The sequence below is a fragment of the Micropterus dolomieu genome, linkage group LG04 (genome assembly GCF_021292245.1).
Source record: "Micropterus dolomieu isolate WLL.071019.BEF.003 ecotype Adirondacks linkage group LG04, ASM2129224v1, whole genome shotgun sequence".
NCBI classification, from domain to species: Eukaryota; Metazoa; Chordata; class Actinopteri; order Centrarchiformes; family Centrarchidae; genus Micropterus; species Micropterus dolomieu.
Window position 1 is genome coordinate 19,257,530 of NC_060153.1, and position 23,537 is coordinate 19,281,066.

Sequence of the window (23,537 nt, forward strand, 5' to 3'; positions counted from 1 at the left end):
TTGTTTTTGTATTATTGTCTTTACACTTGTTAAAGCACTTTGTAACTTGTTTTTGAAAAGTGCTCTACAAATAAAGATTATTATTATATTATTATTATCTCTAATCACAACATATCTGTAATGTTTAACCCCATGGTGGAAGGAGGAGACATGGACATGGAGTTCTTCACCTGGTGCTTCAATTTATTTTTTCCACCAGATACGTGGAAAGTGCAGTTGTGCAAGTGAATTATTACAAAAATATATCATAAATTAACAAAAACAAACAATGAGGAAACTAAGTATAAACTATTCAAATTATCATTTCAAACTGATCAAGCTGTTCCCAAGAGGAGCCGCTGCCTCCTTCCTTTATACCAGAAGCCCCTCCTACAAGACAAACCAAAGTTAATTGACAATCAATTAAACACCGTTATGTTACCTCAACAGTCCAAAACATTTTTGGCTACATCAATACACAATATATCAACTATACAACCAGAAATGAAATGTTACATGCTAAACAAAGCTTCTCAAAACAGCAACTTAAGGTACTCCAGTACACCCCTCTGTACTGGCTCACACTTGGACCATTCCAGGTCTTCCCCCCTATAAATGACTCCACACTCCATCATTTCTTGTTTGCCACTTCGGCCCAGATCCCTGCTTGAGGATGAGAACAGGTGAATAAAACATACAAACATTTGGATGACCTTCGGTAAATCCAATGAGCTAAAATAAATGACTTGAAATGAACTGTGTATGTGTTGTATTTATCTAACCCTGATTTCAACTCTTCCGACTTGTACTTACATGAACTGAAATAAAATGACATGAAATGACAAGCCATGTGTCCATTGATGCTAGCCCATATGCTAAAGGTAATGCTAATGCTAAACGTCCTAAGGTTAGCTTAGCATGCTAAGACCAATACTACTGCTGGCTTAAATGAAGGCATGTGGTAGCCCCATGACAGTATCCTCATGTCTAACCTCTCAAACCAAAGCTAATCTCCCCTGAGATCAGCTATATCACGTCACTCTAATCACCAAAAGTACAGACAGCTGGATAAAAGTAACAACAAATGTGCCAATATACACATACAATTACAACCGTCCAAAAATCAGCTGATTTGTTTCTAAAAATATCATCGGGCGCCATCTTGATTATTGTGCAATACCTGGAAGCTGTGTCTGCCTTCTCTCGCCTTTTTCTTTTCCGTTCTCAAGTCATAAGCCTGTAAAGCATGGGAGTGCTTTTGTTCAGAGGAATATTATCAATATTTATTTGGAACGCGATTGTATGGACAGAAATAGTGTTTTAAAGATAACTCCCAATAAAAGTCAACATTTAAACAGTACATATTGCCAAAATATGGACATTCACCTGATATACGTATATATATATAAAGAATTGCATGATAACAGTTGTATTTTAGTTTATTTTCATCAAATTTACAGTTACAATTGCATTCCAATTGTGTATAAAAAGATATTCAGTTGCATTATAATCCATTTGATGAAGGTTTTGATGGTTTACTGCATTACAAATATAGCTTTTTTACCAGGCGAGGATGAAAAAATCATTTTTCTTTATTGCATTTCTAATTTACAATGGTTTTATATTCCTCATATTCCTTCCTGACCTTTCAAAGGAGACCAGAATTATGCACTTGGGCCAAATGGTTGAGGAGTTATTCCTGATTCATTTTAGGTATGTTATTTTAGGTGTTTTTCCTGGAAAAAGGAGGCAGTTTCCAAGAGGTTAAAAAAGGGCAATGAACACGAGCATCAGACAATCATATATGTTTTAAGTAAACCCCAGGTTAGCAAAATAGGATCATTATCACTTCAGGTTCACCCTCTTTCGTCTTTTTGGTTTTTACCTCCAAATACAGTGTGTTTAGATAATCTGAGTTAACTCTTGGCTTGTTTACAGCCTGTCTGATTATCTGTTCATTTCTTGACCCCATCTGACTTTGTCGTAGTATGTTCCCAGATCCCAGATTATCATAACTCTACTTGTAAGACCATAATTTTTGGGGTCCTCCAGGGCTCCATTCTGGGGCCACTCTTATTCATTCTGTATATAAATGACTTTATAAATTCTTCTAAAATATTTCATAAAATCCTCTTTGCTGATGACACAAATGTATTTACATCACACAGGAACCCACATACTCTACAAGATATAGTCAACTCAGAGCTAACCAAAGTTGACTCCTGGTATAAATGTAATAAACTGTCACTAAACGTCAGCAAAACAAATTTCATTTTATTCAAATCGATCAAAAAAAAATTTACTACACTGCTCACTGCCTGATTAAATTTAATGGGCAGGTGATTCATTGATGACTCTCTTAACTTTACAGTCATATTGACCATCTTGTAAGCATGCTATCAAAGTATGTTGGCTTTTTCTATAAGATCAGACATTTTCTTCCTCTGTCTGCCCTTCTCATGTTGTACAAAACTCTCTTTGAACCACATCTTAATTACTGTAATGTGATATGGTGCAACACCTTTAAAAGTCATCTTAAAAAACTTGTATCTTTGCAAAAAAAAAGCCATACGGGCTTTGTCCTGGTCAGAGATAAATTCCCCCACCTGCCCTCTATTCTATCACTTTGAGTTATTGAGATTAGCTGAGCTAAATCAATATCATAATGCCTGCCTTATGTTTCAAATTATAAATAGGCTGAACTCTAGATTGAGTAGTCTTGTTCCTATCTCCAGCCCCCAGCACACATACGAAACGAGAATCAAACCACTTATATTGGGAAAATGTTGCCGACATGTGCGCGCCAGTATGAGTGTTGTCTGTAGGGGGTCAAGGTGTTGCCCTCTATCTCCAACTTCAAAAGACAACTAAAAAATCACCTCATATTAACCTACATCTAATATCAAACTGTTTTCTAATGTATTACTGGGATGTATGTGTATGATTGTATGTATATGTTTTGTTATGTATGTCCTGGTGTGCTCTTCGTGCATTTATCAAGTGATAACTGTGTACACTACCTTTTCATAAATCATGGGCCCCCATCTATAAGCTTTCTTTAGCTTCTTTGGGAGACCCATTCTCTATACCCTTAATTGTATTTTTGTAATGTTTGAAGTGGTATTGTGAATAAACTCAAACTCAAACTCAAACATGAGCATGGATGGCCAAAGTTATTATGGTAAGATCTATTTTGGAACAAGCTGGAACCTTCTTTTATAGTTGTCTATGTATCCTTAATACTACTGTAATAAATAGGATAAAGATATCTTAGTGTAAACTATAGCTTGTCAAGGCATAGCACGCCTCTGGCAGCCTAAGGGCTGAGTTTGTGTTTGCTTTCTTTTAGCCCAATCTCATATGCTCTTTAACTCTCTCTCCTGCTCCAGGCACTGTCTGCACACAGTACATCTCGCTGGTGACTGCAGCAGGCAGCATCATCGTCTCATCTCATCCCTGAACAACCCTACAAGACAAGCAAGAGAACGGGGATGTAAGTGGTCATGTTGGTCATCATTTAGCTCATCTAGCAAAGGCCAATAATGAGTGTGAATGTGTGACATTCACACATGGGAGCTTCCCAGCAGTCTTATGTTTATAATTACTACTCTGTGATCCTCCGGTAAATCAAATGTAAACTGAGCAATTTGTGGTGCACAACAGTGTTTTAAAATTCTCTCAAATCATGTTCATATTTCAGGAAAAGAAGGATACTCTGGAATATTTGTTGCTGGTTACAGCCATCATGAGCATTGAGCAGTCATATCACTTTCACTGCTGCTCTGCTCCTGAAGCCTAACTTTTTTCTTTCTTTGAATTGGAGACAAATATTTGCCACCATATCACAGCTGGTATAAATCCTTTGCATATCTTGCCTCTGTTGATCTTTCATCCGTATCTTACTTGGTCCCTCTTTCTCTCATTTGCTTCTCAAAATTAACAAGATCCAAAGACATCCTCCTTCACCCTACAATTGTGCCAAAATCACACTGAATTTTGACAAAATCATTTCAAAAGAAATAACCAATTACATCCTTAGGGCCTCCAATTTCCTATCTTAACAACCCTGGCACACTGGCACATTCACTAATGCTGTATACCAGCATTTATCTCTTTCTCTGTGGTGGTGGTTAACAAGCACAAAAAAGCTATTAAGAAACACTATAAACGCATTGTCATTGTCACATTGGTGAGGCAAGTTCAGCAAGGTCATAGAGGAGTCGCTGTTTGTACAGGTCAAAACCTGCATGGAAGAAGAAAACACCATGAGAAAAGAGGAAGCTGGCAGAGGAGACACCAATTACCAGAGTGAAATGGTAAGTTGCGCCAAAGCACTCTCTCAAGTTAAGAAGGGACAATGGCGAAACTGCAAAGTGGCGAGAGGAAGAAGTAAAGTTGAAAAGAACTTTGGAACATGGATATGATGAGAATTAAGCTCATTATCAGTGGCCCCTGTGTCCTCCCATTACCACAGCCACTTTACACAGGCTAGCTGAAAAGCCAACATGTAATTTTCTTTTACTGAGAAATAGCAGCACTCAGACACATCTTGTCAGGAAGCAAAAAATAGCCCAATGCTCTTGAAAGCCAAACTACGTGGAGCATATGAAGGGAAGTATCACAGACACACTGAGATGATGTGGGACAGTATGGCTGGAAAACCAGGGTGCACCACATTGTTAATCATCTAATTTGTATTTGTAGTTTGTAATGTCGGGGTTCTGATGCCCTGGGGGTCTCTCCTGCAGAGCCCTACGTCCTGGTCAAGTGGACTTTAAACAATGTGAAGAAAGGCTTTGGACTCATGTAGGGCCTCAAAGTATTTCACTGGACCTATCTTGGTGCCCTGTTCCTTGGACCCCTTTCTTTTGCTTATTTTGAAGTAAATTTGGATTCATAAAAGGTTTGGAGCTGTCTCCATGCTCTTAAAAAGAGAAAACTAATGTATGCCATACTAACATAACGTGAGCATTTCATGACCTAAAAACAGCAGTCATTATGAAGCAAAATCTGCTGAGAAACTGTACTGATGTTTTGAGGATTTGTTGTTCAAGGGACAGAAAGTGATTCTGCAATAGGATTATCAATGTTTGAACTCAACTGCTAGACAAATACACTTGTACAGTGCTCCCTCAGAAGCTCTGCCCCTCAAATGTCAAATCTTGGAAGTTTTTCCAGCATTGAAATGCCATCTCGCCCTTGCCTGGTCATATTCTTCTTCTATTTTGGAGTCCAGCATGTTTGAATGTGCCAGTGTATAGAACTCTCTCTCTCTCATTGCCCTGCTGCTCCCATCACTCCTGTGCAGGAGCACTACCGCCACCTGTTGCTGATTGGCTGGAACAATGTTGTGGAGAAGATCCACAACGCTTTCCATTCACAGATGAAGGGCTGTGTAGGAAGACCGGATTTTCTTTCAGAGCACACACAAAACGGAGAGCTAAGGGGGGTGTGTAAAATATTCTCCAAAAGTAAATGTCCTATTTGCTGACTCAATCTAAAACATCACATCTCTCTGCCTCTGTCTGCTCACCTGCTGTGACTCCCCCACTCTCACCCCTTTGTTAAGATGAGTCCAGTGGACGTTTTCCAGCTCAGTCCACAAACTGAGACCACTCTGCTGCATCACAGCCAAAAATGTGGCACAAATACAATCTTGTCACTTGTCACTAGTCTTAATATATAAAATGTTTTCCGTATCCTATATGCTCCTTTTTTCTCCTACCTCCTTATCATTTAATCTCATTTCACCATTCCTAACATCCCTTTCTTCACCTCTCTCTCATTTCTTCACTTGGTCTCCTAATCCTCACTATTCTATCCTTTTTCCCACACACACATTCAGACCCTGACACAGACTCTGCTCTCCATGCAGGGACCAGGAAGTGACTCAGACCCCGGGATTTTAGGATGAGACTCACAGTCCAAAAGAGCAGCAGCCCTAGCCAAACCCTGCAGGCCCTCACTGTTTGCCTCTCTCTGTGTGTCAGTGTGAAATAGAAGATCACTCTACAAAAAAAGACTCCTGGCAGCAAACAGCCTAGGGCTTTAAGCGCAAGGCTTGGTCCTGACTGACTGTATGCCTGCATTCATTTAGGAACATGAAATCTGAGTTTCTGGTTGCGGTGAAGATTTTTACGAGTTGGGCGATCTTGCAAATCAGACTGCTCCATCTTCAAAGTGATTTTGATGGATGTATTTAAAGAAATATTTCATCAGTGGTGATGCTTTCAACTTCTTTAAAGTTGCTGCTACAGTAGTTCAGTCACAAATCGTATTGCTCTCATCTCCACTCAGCTGTCAGTGGCGGTGTTTTTATCCTTTGCTTGATTTCTAGATGCTCTGGAAAACATTTAAAGCCCAATTTATGAACTGCATGCGCATGTATGTGTTCTGCATGTGTGCGTTTTGTCTTTGTGCGTGTGTGAGTAGACCAGACCTGCTTGATCATTTTTTAATTTTGTGTAAAAGACAAACTGCAAACCCTGAACGCATTTTTCTCCACACAGAAAGTCCTTAGTTCTCCCGCTATCTAACGTTATTGTGCATGTTAGAGAAGGTCTAATGTTTTCTTCCACCGGCAGCTGTTTACGCCGCCGTTTCCCATTGGCTTGGCTGCAGCCGTGAAGGTGTGGTCAGGACCAACGACGCTGCCTCCTTTGTTAAACCTTGCAGTTTGATATTGAATAGTAAACAGCAAAGAAACCGTGGCCTTGTGTGATCAATATAGATGTTATGAACTTCCTTTTAATTTATTGTAAAAGTGTACTTGTTCAGGGAATGTATTTCCGTAATATTTTAAGTGTCCACCTGTAGCAGCATCGAAGGCATGTCCAGTCAACTCAAATTAATTAAACGAAAATCGTGTCAAACTCGGGAACTTGGATTGAAGTTTAGGATGAAGAGGAGCACTAATCGAGCAGTTTAGGATCGAGACCGGGCTTGATGAGAGGAAAAACCGCGAGACGCGAGCGCATCCTCTGACCAGGATCATGGGCACCATGCGCTCCTCGCCGTGTGCGTAAGCTGCTGTGGGGGATCAACAAATTATGAGACGCCATGGCATGGTGTGAACGAGGGGTTCAGACTTTGCTTGCCGTCGTGGGGGCCTTCGCCGCCTTCAGTCTAATGACCATCGCCATAGGCACCGACTACTGGCTTTACTCACGGGCGTACATCTGCAACGCCACCAATGCCACCTCGGACGAGACCCAGATGCAAACCAAGAAAGTCAGGGGCGACCTGACGCACTCCGGACTGTGGAGGATCTGCTGTATCGAAGGTAAAATAAAGTCGAATAGTTAATAACCGTTATTCCACAAACTTTTTGTTTACATGCCAAGTGCTCACGGGCACAGGCGAGCATCTGAGCAACACCTGATCATTTTTTTTATGGTGGGGAGGTGACAGTATGCGCAGTGTGATTGATAAAATAGGCATTACATCTTTTAAACAAATGCTCCAGTTGGGAAATTGAGATGAAAATACCCGTAGCGCTGCGTATTTGCGCAAAGAAAGTAAACGGGCATTCGAAACGAATAGCCTACCAGTTAGTGTGGTGTGACTGTGCACTGAAATCGCACTGAAATGGAAATCGCCCAAGAGCTCCAACTTCATTATCATTAATTCATCACACTTAATGCGTTAAAGAGCATTTAAAAAGTTACCTAGACATGATAATGTAAGAGACAATTTGGAGGGAAACTGCTGCTTGTGGCGCGCAAAGGCGGGATTGTGCTTGCCTAATTATACCTTTGCGTCAGTTTCACTTGTAAATTATTTAGTTTATCACTGAAAAATAAGACGCAGTGGACAGAGCATGGCATAGATCCAGAGCTAGTGGTTTTTTTTCATGTTTGACATGCTGTTACAGGAAATGTCGCTTGCTCAGTAATAATTTAAGCATTCGTCTTAATTTTCTCATTAACTCACTACGGTTGCTTGGCAACAACTTCCATAAATTGCTCAGACTGATGAAATACTTTTCAGACTAAGAAGTAACGTTTCAGCAAGAACATCTGACTTCCTTTATGAAATCCTGTCAACATTTTCTCTGCTGTTGTGCTGCGCATCCATGTTCCCCAACACACACGCCTGAGGGGTTTTGGGCTGGGCTTCCTGCAGTGGTGGTCGAGCAGCTCGTCATTGTTTGGACAAGTTTGCACACCACTGCGCGCGACTGCTTTATTGGAGAGAAGCCAAATCAATTAAATCAATCGGTGAAATCCGTGTAAATCCATTCAAGTAATCACCAGGTACGTCCTCCTCATCAGCCCTGGTTGTTGAGGCGCTGTCCACTGCTGTTGGTGCTGAAATCTCATTGTTCCTTTTCAACTAACAATCCAACTAAATAACTTCACATCTGCAAGAGAAACTCAGATCATGACACACTGTGAGCAAGAAAAAATGAGTAGCTGACATGTAAAGTATTCTCTTGTAAACACTACTGGATATTTCTGCAGAATTTGTTAATCAGCTTTTCCAAACTTGCCTACAGGTGGTGTTTATGCATGCACATACATGTTTTGCAGCTAAACAGATATAGCAATTGCAACCACAGAGGACAAATCCAGCAATTTGTTGTGTACTGTGCATATTGCATTTTAATAGAGCAAGTCACATCACAGCTAATTATATCACAGAATATAGTACTCCATAAGGAAAATCATTATGGGTTTAATGGCATTTGACATACATTCACCATTTTCTTATTGATCACAAAATACTATTTGACAAATATATCTGAAGTCAGTAAATCAAAAGAAAAATGTTTTAGTCCCCAAACCATGTAGTGTTTAAATTCATTTATGACATGGTTGCTTTTTAAGAAGGAAGCTTACATCTCCTGTGTTTCCACGTGACATGAATGCAGCATCTCTCAGACACAAAGAGAGATCTAACATTGTTGTAGGTGGTGGGGACAAGTGAAGAGGCAACACGTCATACGCCGATGATGTCTGCCATCATACACTTTTGCTCTGCACCGTTGCTACTACTTGCTGGGACTTTATATGTAAAAATGCATTACTATTTATGGATTTCCTGTAGACACGTTCCCTCTCTCACGCTTCAAACCCTTGAGAGTGTCATCAGCAGAAGTGAGATGGTGTGCTTCGCTCTTCTTAAACATCAGTTGTCTCTTTCACCGTCTTCTCTTTCTGAAACTAAAAGTAACACACCTTCTCTTTCTCTTTCTCTCTCACACAGACATCACATTAGCACTATTGCCACACTGTTGTGAAATTCAATTCGATTTGATAATCTCTTCCAGGAACAAAGTAGAGTCTAACCAGTTATATTAAGTTAAATCAGATCCGTAAATAATGGGTAAGCCCCGGGACATGTTGGCTAACCTCATAGAAGAAATTACAGTTGTCTCTATGTGCCAAACAGACGTCTGTATGAGTGTTGTGTCTTGTGGAACAAGGAGGAGGTTAACTGAAGGTGAGCAATGATGGTTAAATGAGCTTTAAAAGGAGGCAAAGTGAAGTCTTGTTCTGAAACCAGTCATGCTGAAATACAACAGGAACTCTCACTTAAACAAGTCACCCCTGATCGCTGCCGGAGTGGCACTAAAAGACATGACGTGTTTCAAACAGACATTTGGTTCAACTTCAAATCCTGTTAATTAAGTTTTTTTTTCTTAATGTGAGGGTTTGAGCTTCTGTGTGATTATGACTGCTTTCTGGTTTCCTGGCTTTGTTAGTGTGTCTGCGTGTGTGTGTGTGTGTGTGTGTGTGTGTGTGTGTGTGTGTGTGTGTGTGTGTGTGTGTGTGATAGCCTGGTGAATGCATTAGTAAGATGTCAAAGGCGTCCTCTGAGAAGTGAAGCTAGAAATGTGATTCTGGGTTGCCGGGAGGAGGTTGCCATGGTGAAGCTTTGCTGAGTAATAAAAGATGGGCTCCGGTCTCTCAGACAGATGGGCTCTGGGGAGATACCTCCCCTACTGAGATCACTCTCTTTCTCTCTCCTCTCTCTATCTTTCTCACTGGCAATTCTCTGATTATTAACTCGCTGGCCTTGTATATTGTTTAGTAATACAATTATTTTACTTTGACATTGTCACTTCTAACATAAGAAATGTTTTTTTCTTGATTATTTTTTGTTATATTCTACCATGCACCTGTCACTGTTGTTTCCTAGACCTTTTGGATGACACAATCAGGAAACAACATCCAATTACACTGAAAGACTGTTAATATAAATAAACACATGCGAGATATACTCACACACCCAGTATAATGAATATATTACACAGTGATTGTGGCTCCAAAACAACCCAAAGCTGAAAGAGGGTTGAAGAGGAAAACATTTTAGAACACGGGAGGAAGAGAAGTGGCTAATCGAGACATGAGATTGGTAAGAGTGTTGTAAAAAAATAAAAAAGACAGAGGATGAGAGTTGAAAGAGACTGAAAGAGTGAGGTTGAGAGAGTGGAGTCTGTGAAGATAGACTGAGTCTGGGCTGTTAAGGATGTTTCATCACTTTATCTCTTTCTTTCATTCTCTTTCCCAGCAGTCACAGGCATGAACCATAAAACAAATTTAGCAGACAAATGTGACACTGAAAATGTGTGCTGATGGCTGGAATGAAATCATGTCACAATGTTAATTAAGAGACATGTACCCTGTGTAAGAAAACAAGCTCAGTAAACATTTCCGCCACAAAATTTGTAACTCATCTAAATGAGCTGTCTACAACACAACGCCATTTAGCAAGAGGCTATGCTAACCAGCATGCATAAAGCTACTCAAGCATAGAAATAATAAGCCAGTGATTAAAGCTAATCAGCTAATGTTCACACTGATTTTGGTAGCCACAACACAGCTCACCACTGGCCAAACCCACAGCAAACAGTGTATGCCTCCTATACATAACTGAGAAGCTACTTACCAGTGTTTGCAACAACACATAAGTAAGTGAGGCAGAATGTCAACAGTGAGCCACAGACTGGCTTTTAAGATACCCTGTGGAATAGTTATGTTCATATTCAGCGTTAAAGTATTGTGTGATTCCTCGAAGCCTGATAAACTTGTTGAATGCATTTCCTTTGTTGTAAAAAAATTTTTGCAGATTTTTCAAATTTACATCCAGTTTTGCTAGCTTGCAGTCTTCTTCCTTAGCTGACACATTGCTTTGTTTTTTTGGGCGCATTATTGGCGCCAATTTGTCAAACAGTGGTGTACTCTGAAACCTTTAGCAGGTATGTGTGTCACATAACCCACATGCTTGTGTGTGTCCATAAGATCCAAACAAAAAGCGGACAGGCTCAAAACAAAATTGCGCTATAGCACTACTAGAGGTGAAAAACTTTTAAATCTTTACCTTTAAATCACGCAAATATGCTGAACAGATGTATGGCAGTAAGTTCAAGTACAACGCTTAGTCTGAATGATTTCAAACTTAATAGATGTCTTTGAACTATGTTTGTAGTTGTTGAAACTTTAGATTTCCTGATGAATTAATTTAAAATCTGCATTAAGTCTAGGTTATGTTTCTAGATATGTTATAAATTTATTGGTGTGTTATGGGTGTCTAGAGTAGCTCCAGAGCAAATTCCAAAATAACAAACGCAGAAATGACAGGATGCCGGAGCAAAATCGGGCATCGGACTTTTAATTCAAAGTCTAACCTTTCAATATTCATAATGCTCCAATGTTTTATTCTCTTAAAAGTGGAGGGAAGATTTTCTCAGTGAAGAGATTGGGTGTTATAGAATAGAAGGTGCCTGGGGGCTTGAGAACTTAAAAACCTCAGATCCACAGCAGCCTGTCCTCAAATGGTTTCTGACATGGTTAGAGGTGAAATTAAGACAGTTCAGCACTAGTTTAGATGTTCTTTACTAAAAAGATACTCCAGTTTTCTATAAATTGTTTGTCTCAGGACCATGAAAGTTGCATGGTGATTCAGTTGACGGTCGACACGTAGTTTATTTTCACTAACAAAGACCACGCCTACGAACATAGAAGATTTAAAATGGTTTATTGGTCTGGACCATTGACTGGGTCGGTGGACGTGCGGGAATAGCACATAAAAATGTACGGCAAAGTGTTAGTTGGTACCAGAAGATGACACCAACGGAAACCCGGGATTGTGGTGGAAAACTTGCAACGGAGACAAACATGCCTGATACTGCAGCCGAAGGTGTGCGGTTGCTAAAATCACGCATGTACTCGGCGCGTGCAGGCCTTCATTTTACAGTTTATGGTGCAGGCACATGAGGAGAAAAAGGCGTGCTCTTCTCTTTCTTTCAGTGTGTTGCTTGTGTGTTTGGCTGCAAGCAAACCATTATTTAAAATATATATTCATTTTATTTATTTATTTATTTTTTGTGATCTAGTTATGAAAGTAGGCGTACGTATCGACTGAAGTACTGTATTGGCTGAAGATGTTTCAATTCTACTCGATGCCGGGCTGGTACAGAGTAGCAATGCCCATCCCTACTAGTTGGGGAGTGATTGATGGTGGGGGAGCTATGAGAGGCTGTCTGCGGGAAACGGTTGGGTTTGGAAGTGTGGAGCTGGGGCGGGAGGCAGAGAGACTACGATGGTGCATGCTGAGACAGGATCTGATGGCACACCGCAAAGGTTGCAGTTCAAGGAGTGTCATGCTGCAAAGACGCGACAATAAGTGGTGTTATATGTTTTGTTTTGTTTTTATTTATCATGAGCATATTTTATTTCATCTCTATAAAGCACTTTGGTAACCTTGTTGTTTTTTAAATTGTGCTATATAAATAAAGTAGACTGGATTGGATTGGATTGGATTGGGGTTCTCTCCGGGTGCTCCGGCTTCCTCCCACCATCCAAAGACATGCAGGCTAGGTTGATTGGTTACCCTAAATTGTCCTTAGGTGTGAGTGTGAGCGTGAGTGGTTGTTCGTCTATGTGTGGCCCTGCGATGGACTGGCGACCTGTTCAGGGTGTACCTCGCCCAATGTCAGCTGGGATTGGCTCCAGCCCCCCCGCGACCCTGTACGCAGGATAAGCGGTTGACGATGGATGGGATGGATGGATGGATGGATTGGATTGGAATAAGCTTGACTAGTGCTGCCGAACCGCAAGGCCAGGTCTAAGATTAGGGACAGGTAGCCTAAACATCTAGCTCTGACCTGCGGTCGGGGAAGACTGAACTTATGTTGTCGGGGTACCAAGAAAAACGGGAGCGAAATTCTGCTGGTGTTAGTTCTTTGGATCTGGTGGGAAGTGGTTGCTTGAATTTGATATAGGGCTGAGAATGGTTTGCAGTTCCCTTGGAGTAAGCGGGTTATGTGAGGATGGATAATCGGTGACGCGAGTTCGATGTGGTTACCGGCGAGAATCTTCTGCGTGGAGAGGGTGACACTGGGGGTTGGTCTGGCTGGGCCCCTGGGGCGCTCCAGAAGTGTTGTTGTGGCTAAAGTGAAATGATTAGACGGGGGTGGAAAAGTGGAAAGAACCAGCCGGCGCGGCAGTGGGTGGGGCTGTGGAGAAAAGGGATACGTTAGAAGAGGAGAGTGGGAAGGGAGGGGGAAAAGGATAGACAGGAGGAAAGGTCTGGCCAATGGCGGAGTCGTGGGTCACCTGTGTGGGTGCGTTCTGGGTTTCTGCGGTAGCTGGTATTGAGGCAGGAAGGACTGATGGGGAAAGAGGAGATGGGATAGGGAAAGTAGGAACAACGGAAGAAGAAAGGATGCGGGGATGGAAGGATGCAGGTTGATAGTGCTGTTTGAGACGTAGGAAACGAATGAGAAAGAGGTTGGGGTGCAGCTAGGTTCGATACGACCTGGCCCTGTGTGAGGGCTGATGTGTGGTTGTATTCTGCATCTTTAGCTGGGGGATGCGCCGCGGAGTCGTTGGCGTTTCCCCGGAAGTAGCGCTGGTGACCCGGAAGTGCTGTTGGAGAGTTGTGTGCGAATCCGATTGTATGCATGTCGACCGGCTAACCCTACAGCTTTGTATTGCTACAGTTGGATCATTTTGAATAGGCAGATTTGCGGTAACCTTCTTTGACTGACAGAACCACTTTTGCGCATGTGCAGAACGGATCTTGCTGCGGATTTGGAACTGACAGGTGCTTCTCAAGTATCTAATTTGTCGTTTCCTCGCTCCTCGCTCCTCGCTTGAACAGGAAGTTGTTCCGCTCCGCCATCTTGCAGGCAGTCCCAAAGCTCTCATTTGCGCTCCCAGGAGCGAGGAACGAGGACCGAGGACCGAGGATCAATCTCTGAGGAGCTATGAGCGAGGATACACCAGTGCATCCTTCGCGGAAGTCTTTTACGGACCGACACGCCCCTTACTGGGTAGCCGTTATATTGATTGGACGCTGCAGCTGATCGGACTGATCTGATGCATCACCACAGATAACATTAAACTCGAGTGTATCACTGCAAAGTGTTAGGCTATATTTGATTTGTTTTATGATTCACTGTCTAGTTAAAATCTGAGTTCATTGTAGGTCTGACCAACAAAATCCCCACACAATGATTTTATTTTTCTTTTATGTCTCCCATCAACTTTTATTATGGAGAGACAATAAAGTCAGAGAGTCTGTCAGCAAGAATGTATCGTCTTCTATTCAGTCGCATGTGAGGCTGGTCATTCCTGTTTAGTCCAATTGACGACAATAAAACATAGTAAACAAGTTAGGAGTCGGACAAGTCACTAAACTGCACCACAGTCTCTAATGAAGCAAGCAAAGGAAAATGAATCCGCTCATCCAGCCGATCTCACCCTCTGCATCTGATGAAAGCAGCCAGCGGCCCCGCGAGTAAACTCAGCTGATGAAAGAATGAATGAAAGCTGCTGCGCTCAAAAAAAAGCGTCGGATTGGTATAATGGAACGCAGTGATCCATCGGTGATGAGTGAAGTGACTTGCATAAATTAAATGCATGCAGTAGACTAGGTGTTAGGAAATAAAGTGAAAGCCTAAAACTGAGCGTCGATCATTTCAATTTCCCTTAAACATAGAGCCAATATGAAAACATGATAAAATTCTGGGTTATTCAGTAACGAATTTACAATCAGAATCAATAAATACAAATGCAGATAATATAGCCTACGCAGTAGAAATGATCCACGTGCCTTTGAGCAGGACATAGGCCTACAGTAACCTATAATTATTCATGTGCAGGTGTTAAACAGGTAACAGCTACAGAGAGAATCATGCTGCTCTGCATTGATGACTGAGACCTTATTAGTATTAGAACAGTGGACATGTGTGCAGACACAGACTCCATCAAAAGTCTCTACGGCTGTTAGAACCGACTGACAGCTGATCCAGCTGTGATCAGCTGCCGCCGTCATCAGACACGTCGCTTCATGTGGCGCTTCGGAGGAAAGGACGTCTCATGTCTCTAAAAACATATTTCCTCGTTCCTTCTCTCCTGGCTTGGTTTCCTTGCATCTCTCCATGCATCCCCGGTGGGCGGGAATAAGACGCAAGAAAAAGACGCAAGTGAGGGAAATGTGATAATCACCCCTTGTACTGTAGAAAAAGTTTTGCTTTGTTGTCGGAGTGGAAAGAGATGTTTCTCCGGTTGAGTTCTTGTTGGAGCCGGACGATTGTCGAGGCTGTGTGCTCGGGGCGCCGAAGCCGGGATCTCCCCCTGGAGCTGCTGGCAGGCGAAGGCCGACAATATTCGAATTGTCGGAGATCGTAGGCTGAGTTCGCCGGGGAATATGAGTAGTTGAATGCAGCCGACATTTCAGACGAAGTTGTTCGGGAGAAGGCGAAGACTCCTGTATATCTGACGTTAGGTGCTCGTCGAACATGTCGCTGTCCGAAAGATTGAGAACGAGTTCTGAGTCCGTCGTTGGAGGTAACGTTAAATGATTTCGTTTGTTTGTCACGCTCATGAGAAAGCTGAGTCAAGGGGAGGTGAACGGAAAAGGTGTGCTTAAGTACTTGGTGTGCGGAAATTGGATGAGTTCCCGAATCTAGTTTATGAAACTTCATTAAGCTATGTCTATGAAGATTCTCAGTCATCCAGGTCATTGTTATCCAACGAAGGTTAAAATCAAGGGCAACTGGACTTGGTTGAAGATACTGGAAGACGTTTCGACCCTCATCCAAAGGACTTCTTCAGTTCTGACTGACTGGCAGGGAAACTCAGCTATTTAACCTCAGTGGGGTCGTTATCCCGGGTCATCGATACCGCTGGTTCGTTAGTGTTCCTTGTTGCTGTGACGACAGTCGTTACAGTCGTTAAGACTACCTGTGGCCAAGACTGAACGACCATCGTTGGTATCTTCACCTGAGGCCAATAGGTTACGTTTGTTGAGTTTCCTGGGAAGTGATGAAAGGACATTCATTAAGCTATATTTTCCATCTTAATTCTTATGTCCAGCTCCATAAGAAAGACATTATTTTCTTACTGTTGTCATTTGTCCCTGCACATGCTGTTACTGCCACATTCAAAGTCTGTGCTTATTTACAGGTATCAACAAAGGAAGCTGTTTTCGGATCAATCATTTTCCAGAGGATAACGACTACGACACAGACAGCTCAGAGTACATCTTACGTAAGTCACTGCAACCTCTTGATCTTCAAACACTTCAACCCTTAATACTCTTTCTTTTTCCATCGAGTGGTGATGGAGTTTCACAAGGGCACTTAATGTGTCATGACATCTCAATCCCTCCCCCATAAAAGCCTGATGTCATGACAGTAATTGGAGCTATGGAGATGATGAAGTGTGTTGTGTGCAGATTTCAAAGATGACTTTGCCCACAGAAGAGCACATCTCATTTGATAAAGGTAGTTCAATGAAGACATGTCACTCTGTGCTGCTACATTGAAAATTGTCTAAACACTATTAGTATTTGTAGGTTATTATAATCCAGTAATAGTTAGTAATTTTTTTCGATGCCCTGTGTGTGCTCTGTCCTAAAGCAACTGTTCCCATCTTGTTGCTGTTGGCTATATCAATGAATTTCACTAAGCTCTTTGAAATTAAATCCTGCACAAAAACAGATACATAGCACTACTAGAGGTCCAAAAACTCCACAGGGAATTTTTAATACAATATAATAAAAGTTGCTCCAATCAAAATTTTAGCATCTTTGCACTCATTGTTTTGGTTTTACAAAATTCTCATCAACCTCAGCAGCTGTTATAGAATAAAAAGCTCTGATAAAACCACTACATGTCCAGCGCCAATCAGCAGACAGCCAAAATTATAGCAGTTCCAGATATTTCTTCAGATTTGGTTGCCAAAACAGAGCTGGATGTTGGTTTTGCCAGGTGACCGGAAACACAACTCCAATATTCATGCTAATGTTGTCAGTATTTGCTGGATGTGTGAATAGGCAATTGTTTGCCAATGCATTCACCATAACAACTTTATAAGGTGCTAATATGTCATTGTTGTTTGTACAGTTTGTTGTGCTGCCCTGATGTGGTCAAACATTTTATTGCAGATTTATAAACCTCGTGAATGATGAATAACAATACTACAATAGGTGCATGGTAAAATATAACAAACGATGTGAATGAATGAATACACTTCTACTTCTACTAGGAATACTTCCAAGATTATTACTGCTACAATACTACAGTATTAACATTAACAATGGCTGTATTTCTACTACTACGACTTTATTGGCACTATTGTCAATATCAATTCATATGCTGCTCAGCCTTTATCTTATATATTTAATAAAAGTGATGTATTACTGTATTGGTACTGACAAGAAGGCTTCACCATCTCTATCTTATATGAACAGGTATAGTGCGTGCATCAAGCCTGTTTCCCATTCTCAGCAACATTCTGCTGATGTTGGGTGGCCTGTGTGTCGGGGTTGGGCGCATCTACAGCAACAAGAACAACATCCTGCTCAGTGCTGGCATCCTGTTTGTGGCTGCAGGTAGGACAAGACTAACAGTGCACAACAGATAAACACACAAACTGGCGTGACAAGAAATAGACTTAGTAATGAAGAAGGACATAAGCAGACAGATGAAGAAGACAGACACAATGCAAGATGATTTCCCTTTGGTATCTGTGTTGAGTTTCATCTCTTTCTTTTAAAGTTACCTAACTTTTCATATATTCAAATAAAACACATAACACAACAAATAAAGTGCGCATCTTCCATTTCCCACAAATCCTTTTTTTCTCTCTAATTGGAAGTGACAAATTATTCTTTGTGAATATGTAAAGAAGAATGTCAGAAGGTGAAAATCTAAAGAGATGTGACTATTCAAGTCAGGGGTTCATGATAATACCTCTTTTTAATTTTAGAAAATAAAATTCTACTCAATAAGGAATAGACCTAACTTGAAAAGATGATTTTCTCAGGTGGTGTATGTGATGAAAATGTAGGTGTAGCATGGGCGTAGCATGTGTTGAAAAGTGGTGGGGACATAAGGGCTCAGAGTAGGAACAAGGTGGTAATGGTCTGGCGGTCTTCCCCCAGAAAAATCTGAGCCGTAAAAACTTAATTTCCTGCATTCTGGAGACATTTTCTGTTCCAATTTAGGTTTGTTTTCGTTTAGCTTAAGTTACTTTTTGGGACAATTCACATTTCTTTCTTCCACATTTAATTGCTTTACATGTTTATTATTATGCAAATAAATGTCTCTCAAAGCATTTTCATTTGTTTCGATTTCTTAGTGCAAGCTATTTTTAAGAACATTTTTAACAAATGCTTTCAAAAAGTGATGGGGACAAAATCAGCCATTTCAAAAAGTGGTGGGGACATTTGTGGTGATTTTATCATCCACTTATATGGTTAAACATTTGGTACATCCATATGTTTTTCTTTCTTTTCTCCCCTCTTAATTCTCTTCATCTTTCTCTGTTGATCTTCTCTCCTCGCGTCAGGCCTGAGCAACATTATCGGCATCATCGTCTATATCTCCAGCAACGCCGGAGATCCCAGTGACAAGAAAGACGAGGACAAGAAGAATCTCTACAACTACGGCTGGTCCTTTTACTTTGGCGCCCTTTCCTTCATCGTGGCTGAATCGGTGGGTGTTCTCGCAGTCAACATATATATTGAGAAAAATAAAGAGACGCGTTTCCGAGCCCAACGCGACTTCATCAAAACCACCTCCTCCTCTTCCCCATACTCTCGCATCCCAAGTTACCGCTACAGACGAAGGCGCTCACGCTCCAGTTCGAGGTCAACTGACCCGTCCCGTGAGCCCTCCCCAGTGGGGATGAAGATCGGTAGAGGAAGTGGCGGAGGAGGGTTGGGGATGGGTTTGCCAATGGGGGATATATCCCTGTACGCTCTCAGTAGGGACCCTTTGAAGGGTGCAAGTGGGACTGCAAGGCACTACAGCCCAGAGAGGGACTCTGAGTTTTTACAAGTCCACAACTGCTTCCAGAAAGATCTGAAAGATGGCGTCAACAGGAGGACCACGCCTGTATGAGATCAGGAGTGTATTGCTGTGTAAAACAATAAGCTTGATGGAAAACCTTACACATTGTACAGTTGATGAGAAAGGACAATTCCTCCCCAGGGCTGTTCAGGCAGCAGCGATGTTGAAAGGTCAGAGCTCAAAATTGTTTTCCTTGCGTCCCTCTGTGACAGAAAAGTGCCAATCTGTGTTTAATTTGGAGAAAGGAGGAAAAGTGATATCAGAACAACTTTTTATGATATGAATCCTTTTTTTAAAGGGGATGCAGACATTTTGTAGCAATATTTGAGAGGTTTAATTCTAAAATGGGATAACCGCATACACACTTCTCTTACAGAAAGACTGAAAATTGTTGTTCTTGTTCAGTTATTTTTTAAAGGATGGTCACTTAAGACTTTGCCTGATAAAATAATTAACCTTTTATAGACTTGCTCAATATTATAAAGACTCTGAATATTGACCTTCAGGTAATGATATTTTTCTTCTAAAATAGCTGGATAATGAAGGTATTTCTTTTATTCTGAGGAAAAAAACAGATGTTTGTCTAAAATTGAGTGATTTAATGATTGAGTATTATAATATTATATGTTATTTGTAACTTAACACAACTGGTGCTAACTTAATCTGTACACCTTTGCTGGTCTTAAGCTTTCTCAACTGCCATTTAAATACTTTTACTGTCTCTCAATAACCTCTCTCAAACTTGTATGTGAGTCATGTGATAAATATATGTTACAGTATGTGAAATGTGCATCACAGCTCTGAAACACTGCCACACTGGGACACATTAATACTATGAATATGGATTTCTGTAGATATATAATAATAATAATAATAATCCTTATTATATAGCGATAATGTCACTACATTCCAGTATGCTGTGAGATGTATCAGTGTAAACATTATTTGTACTGTATTTCTGGTTTGCTGTCTGTTCGCTCAGGGACGATGTGTGGAACAAATGCATTTACTTTTAGAGATGTACAGCATGAGAAAGAACAACAAGTTTAAGTTGTGTTTGGTTTTCCTTACCTAAGCCAAACAGACTGTGACAGTTGGTGTGTAAAAACAGAGGTGAGATCACTCTGTATGTGTTGCTATTAATTAACATGACTCTTGTTTGTGCATTTACTGCCTTTGTGTGTAAAGAGGGTTTTTGTCTGGTACAGATTTGTTGATCATGGCACAAAAAAAAATCTCTGGTAGCTGATGCAGAACTCATATGTAAAGTATTTCTGAGAATTGTTTTGAAAAATTGTAATTTTCAAGGGATTGACAATAAGAAACAATGTTGTGTCATCATTTGTTACTTTCTGAATTAGATAACCGCACTATCGCATGATGGAGGATATTGAAAAATTACTACAATTGTATGCAAATCCAGTGATTCTATTGGTCCAGTGGTTAAAGCAAATCCCTGAAAAAAAGACACAATAACAATACAGTACAATGAACAATATAAACAGAAAACAGAAAAGTATTCAGTCACATTACAACACAATTACAATACAAAACAAAAAAGGGACAAGGGGGGAAAGGGTAGATGGCAACCATTTTAAAAGCAATAAGCACATTGTGTTATTGAGATGGATTTGCAGGTATAACACATATGTTGAGTTCAAAGCTTCTGATCAGGGTTGTTGAGGAATCAACTCCCAAGGTACTGAATGGATGTGTCTTGGAATGGTTTCATTTTGTCCTACATGATATTCTTAGCCACAGTTAATGCTTTTAAAGTAACTATGTTATGAAGTGCCTGGGATAGTTAGCCCATGACCTCGGAGCAGAATGATTGAAGCAATGTACAGAGCCAGAAGGCATCCAAATAAACATCTATTACATGTGGATCGTAGGGTCACGTGCTCTCCTATGTGAGTTTTTTTATGAACTCTATGAAGGATTTCGTATTAATTAATTGGGTTTTAGAAATGCAAGTCGTGGAAAATGTGTTGTTACGAAGGTCACACTATCAATTTAAACTGGATTTTGTTTTTCAAGATCTGATACATATATATGAGATAACATTTTTGGGGGGTTTCAGTGATTTTAATTTAAAGAGGCTATGTGTACTTTTTAAATGAAATGAATCACTTTTTTTTGCCTATCTATGAATCAGTTGTAAACTCACATAAAAATGAACTATTTCCTGGTTCTTTCTCTGTTGGCTGTAACAGCCTCTATGCTGCTTCCAGTGTGAACAAATCAGGTTGGATTTCCCCAAACTCGATTGGCTTACGTAGGCCGTGACGTTCATGCATGCTCCCTCTTGCCTAATGATTCTGAACTGTACACACAGCAACAACACCAAAGCAAATGAAATGGAGTCTGGTAACATCAAAAATTGACTGGCTCAAAGCGCAACACAGACTCTGAAACAAACTCCACATAAGGATAAAAAAATAAAAATTAAAAAAACGTATGCGCTGAAGCCCTTCAGGCCAAATGAGATTCAGATAAATTTTGGGCTTTCACCTATTGGACAGGTAAACCAACATTACTTCAAAGTATGTGAAATATATTTTGATATAGTGTTATTTGGCTCAAGTTAGATAATGTTAGCTTGCCAGCTAAAGCCGACCATTTGCCAACATCTATTGCAGAATACTTTAGCTGTAACTTTATGGCTTGCCACACTCTTGTTAACGCGATCCATATTACTATTCTGTATAAAGATAATATGTCAAAATATTGACTTTAGCCTGCAAGAAATTATGTAATGGTACAAAGCTAATGTGGAATGATTTGTTTCTACTAGCCTACAGTGATGCAATGCAGGGTTAGCCAGCTAGATTAGTATGGATCTGCAATGTTTGTTTTGTAACGTTCAATTTAGATTTATTGTCGTTTAACCAGTACACAGGTACACAGCTTATTCACCTATCTCTGTCGCTGTAACTTACATGACCCTGATGCTGACTTATCATGTTGGCTAAATGCAGTCAATGTAAAGTTGTCATGGAACCTGCATGGATTAGTTCAACATAGAGTTTATAAAAAATATTACTGTAACATTGCAGTGGTTTCCCAGCATTTTGTGTGAAACTGTCTCTTGTTATAGCGGTCTTTGTTTTGGCTAATGCGGATCCTTTCCATAATGTTGTCAGACACTCTGAGCCTGTCAGTGGCAAAGACAAGCACTAGTGGATGTACTTTGATGAGGCACAATTGCCCACAAGGATTATATTGCAACCCTGTTTCACTGCTGCAGCACGCTTGCTCAATACTGGGTCACTTTCAAAAAATTATATGCCAATTAGTCACATAGACATGGAAAAATAGGGTCCAGGATGAAAAATAATAAATAAGTTTCCCTCTAAGATATAGAGTATTATCATGTTAATGTTAATTTTCTCCTTAGCTTCTTTCAGCTGATCAAAGGTCAGGAACAGGCTGGCTAGTCCCCTAAACAGAAAAAAAATTAGTTTGGACTCTTTAGAATAAAAGAACAGCTTTTCTGAACATTGACTGGGAAAGCCTAATCTTCATATCTCAACTTTGTAATTACATTTAACTTCACTTTTAGACTTGTTTAAAGTAAATTATGAACTGAGAATTGTTCCACAGAGTTTGCTTTTCTTTATTGAGGAAGTATTTAGCTAATGACGGGGGGCTGATTGGCCTGTTATGTTCTGCTATGAAATTCCAAGGCAGACAGTCGGGCAACCACAGGGTGTTAAAGGAAATCGGCATCAGCCAACTTAATGCTTGACTGAACTAACAGGCTCCCAAATGCTCTTCCAGATTTCAGAAACTTTGTCTCCTTGTCTCCAAACAAAAGCTGGAGCAAAAGGGGTGGTGTATGTGTGTGGAAGTTAGAAGTTCAAATTACTCATTCTTGGTATAGTACACGCTTCACTGGGTTCCATGTCAGCTTCATGGTTTGTTTCCCAGTTGAATATTTTTAGCAGCAGTTGGAATTGGTTTAGTTTGGTTGTTGGTCTGTGAATCAGTATCATGCTTATCATATGCTCAGCTATACAGTAGTTGTCATTCAAGTCACTGGAACAGGGGAAGCCTTGAATTAGAATAGACTTATTTTCATTCTCTGTGTGTGTGATGTATCTCTGTTATGCCAAACTGGTCTGATGACCTTGTTTCCCATTCTAGCCCCGAATTTTAGCGATTCTTTTCCACCCCTCTCCTCTGTCTATCACTCAGGCTGTTAAACCCTGTGAATTTGAATGCCATGGACCTCACTGATATTTTCATC

The 23,537-nt window shown here is 40.6% G+C and overlaps 1 protein-coding gene across 4 annotated transcripts; it reads left to right on the forward strand.

Moving 5' to 3' along the window:
- Nucleotides 1-7,038: 7,038 nt before the first annotated feature.
- On the forward strand, nt 7,039-21,174 carry LOC123969131 (voltage-dependent calcium channel gamma-4 subunit-like). 4 transcript variants are annotated; one of them, XM_046046232.1, is made up of 4 exons: nt 7,039-7,261; nt 16,398-16,481; nt 17,686-17,826; nt 18,786-21,174. In XM_046046232.1, the coding sequence occupies exons 1-4, from the start codon at nt 7,039-7,041 to the stop codon at nt 19,337-19,339; spliced, it is 1,002 nt and encodes a 333-aa protein (XP_045902188.1). In that variant the 3' UTR covers nt 19,340-21,174. The 4 variants fall into 4 exon arrangements, with proteins under 4 accessions (XP_045902188.1, XP_045902190.1, XP_045902189.1 ...); XM_046046234.1 differs by lacking the exon at nt 7,039-7,261 and adding an exon at nt 13,977-14,031; XM_046046233.1 differs by lacking the exon at nt 7,039-7,261 and adding an exon at nt 15,580-15,779.
- Nucleotides 21,175-23,537: the final 2,363 nt, after the last annotated feature.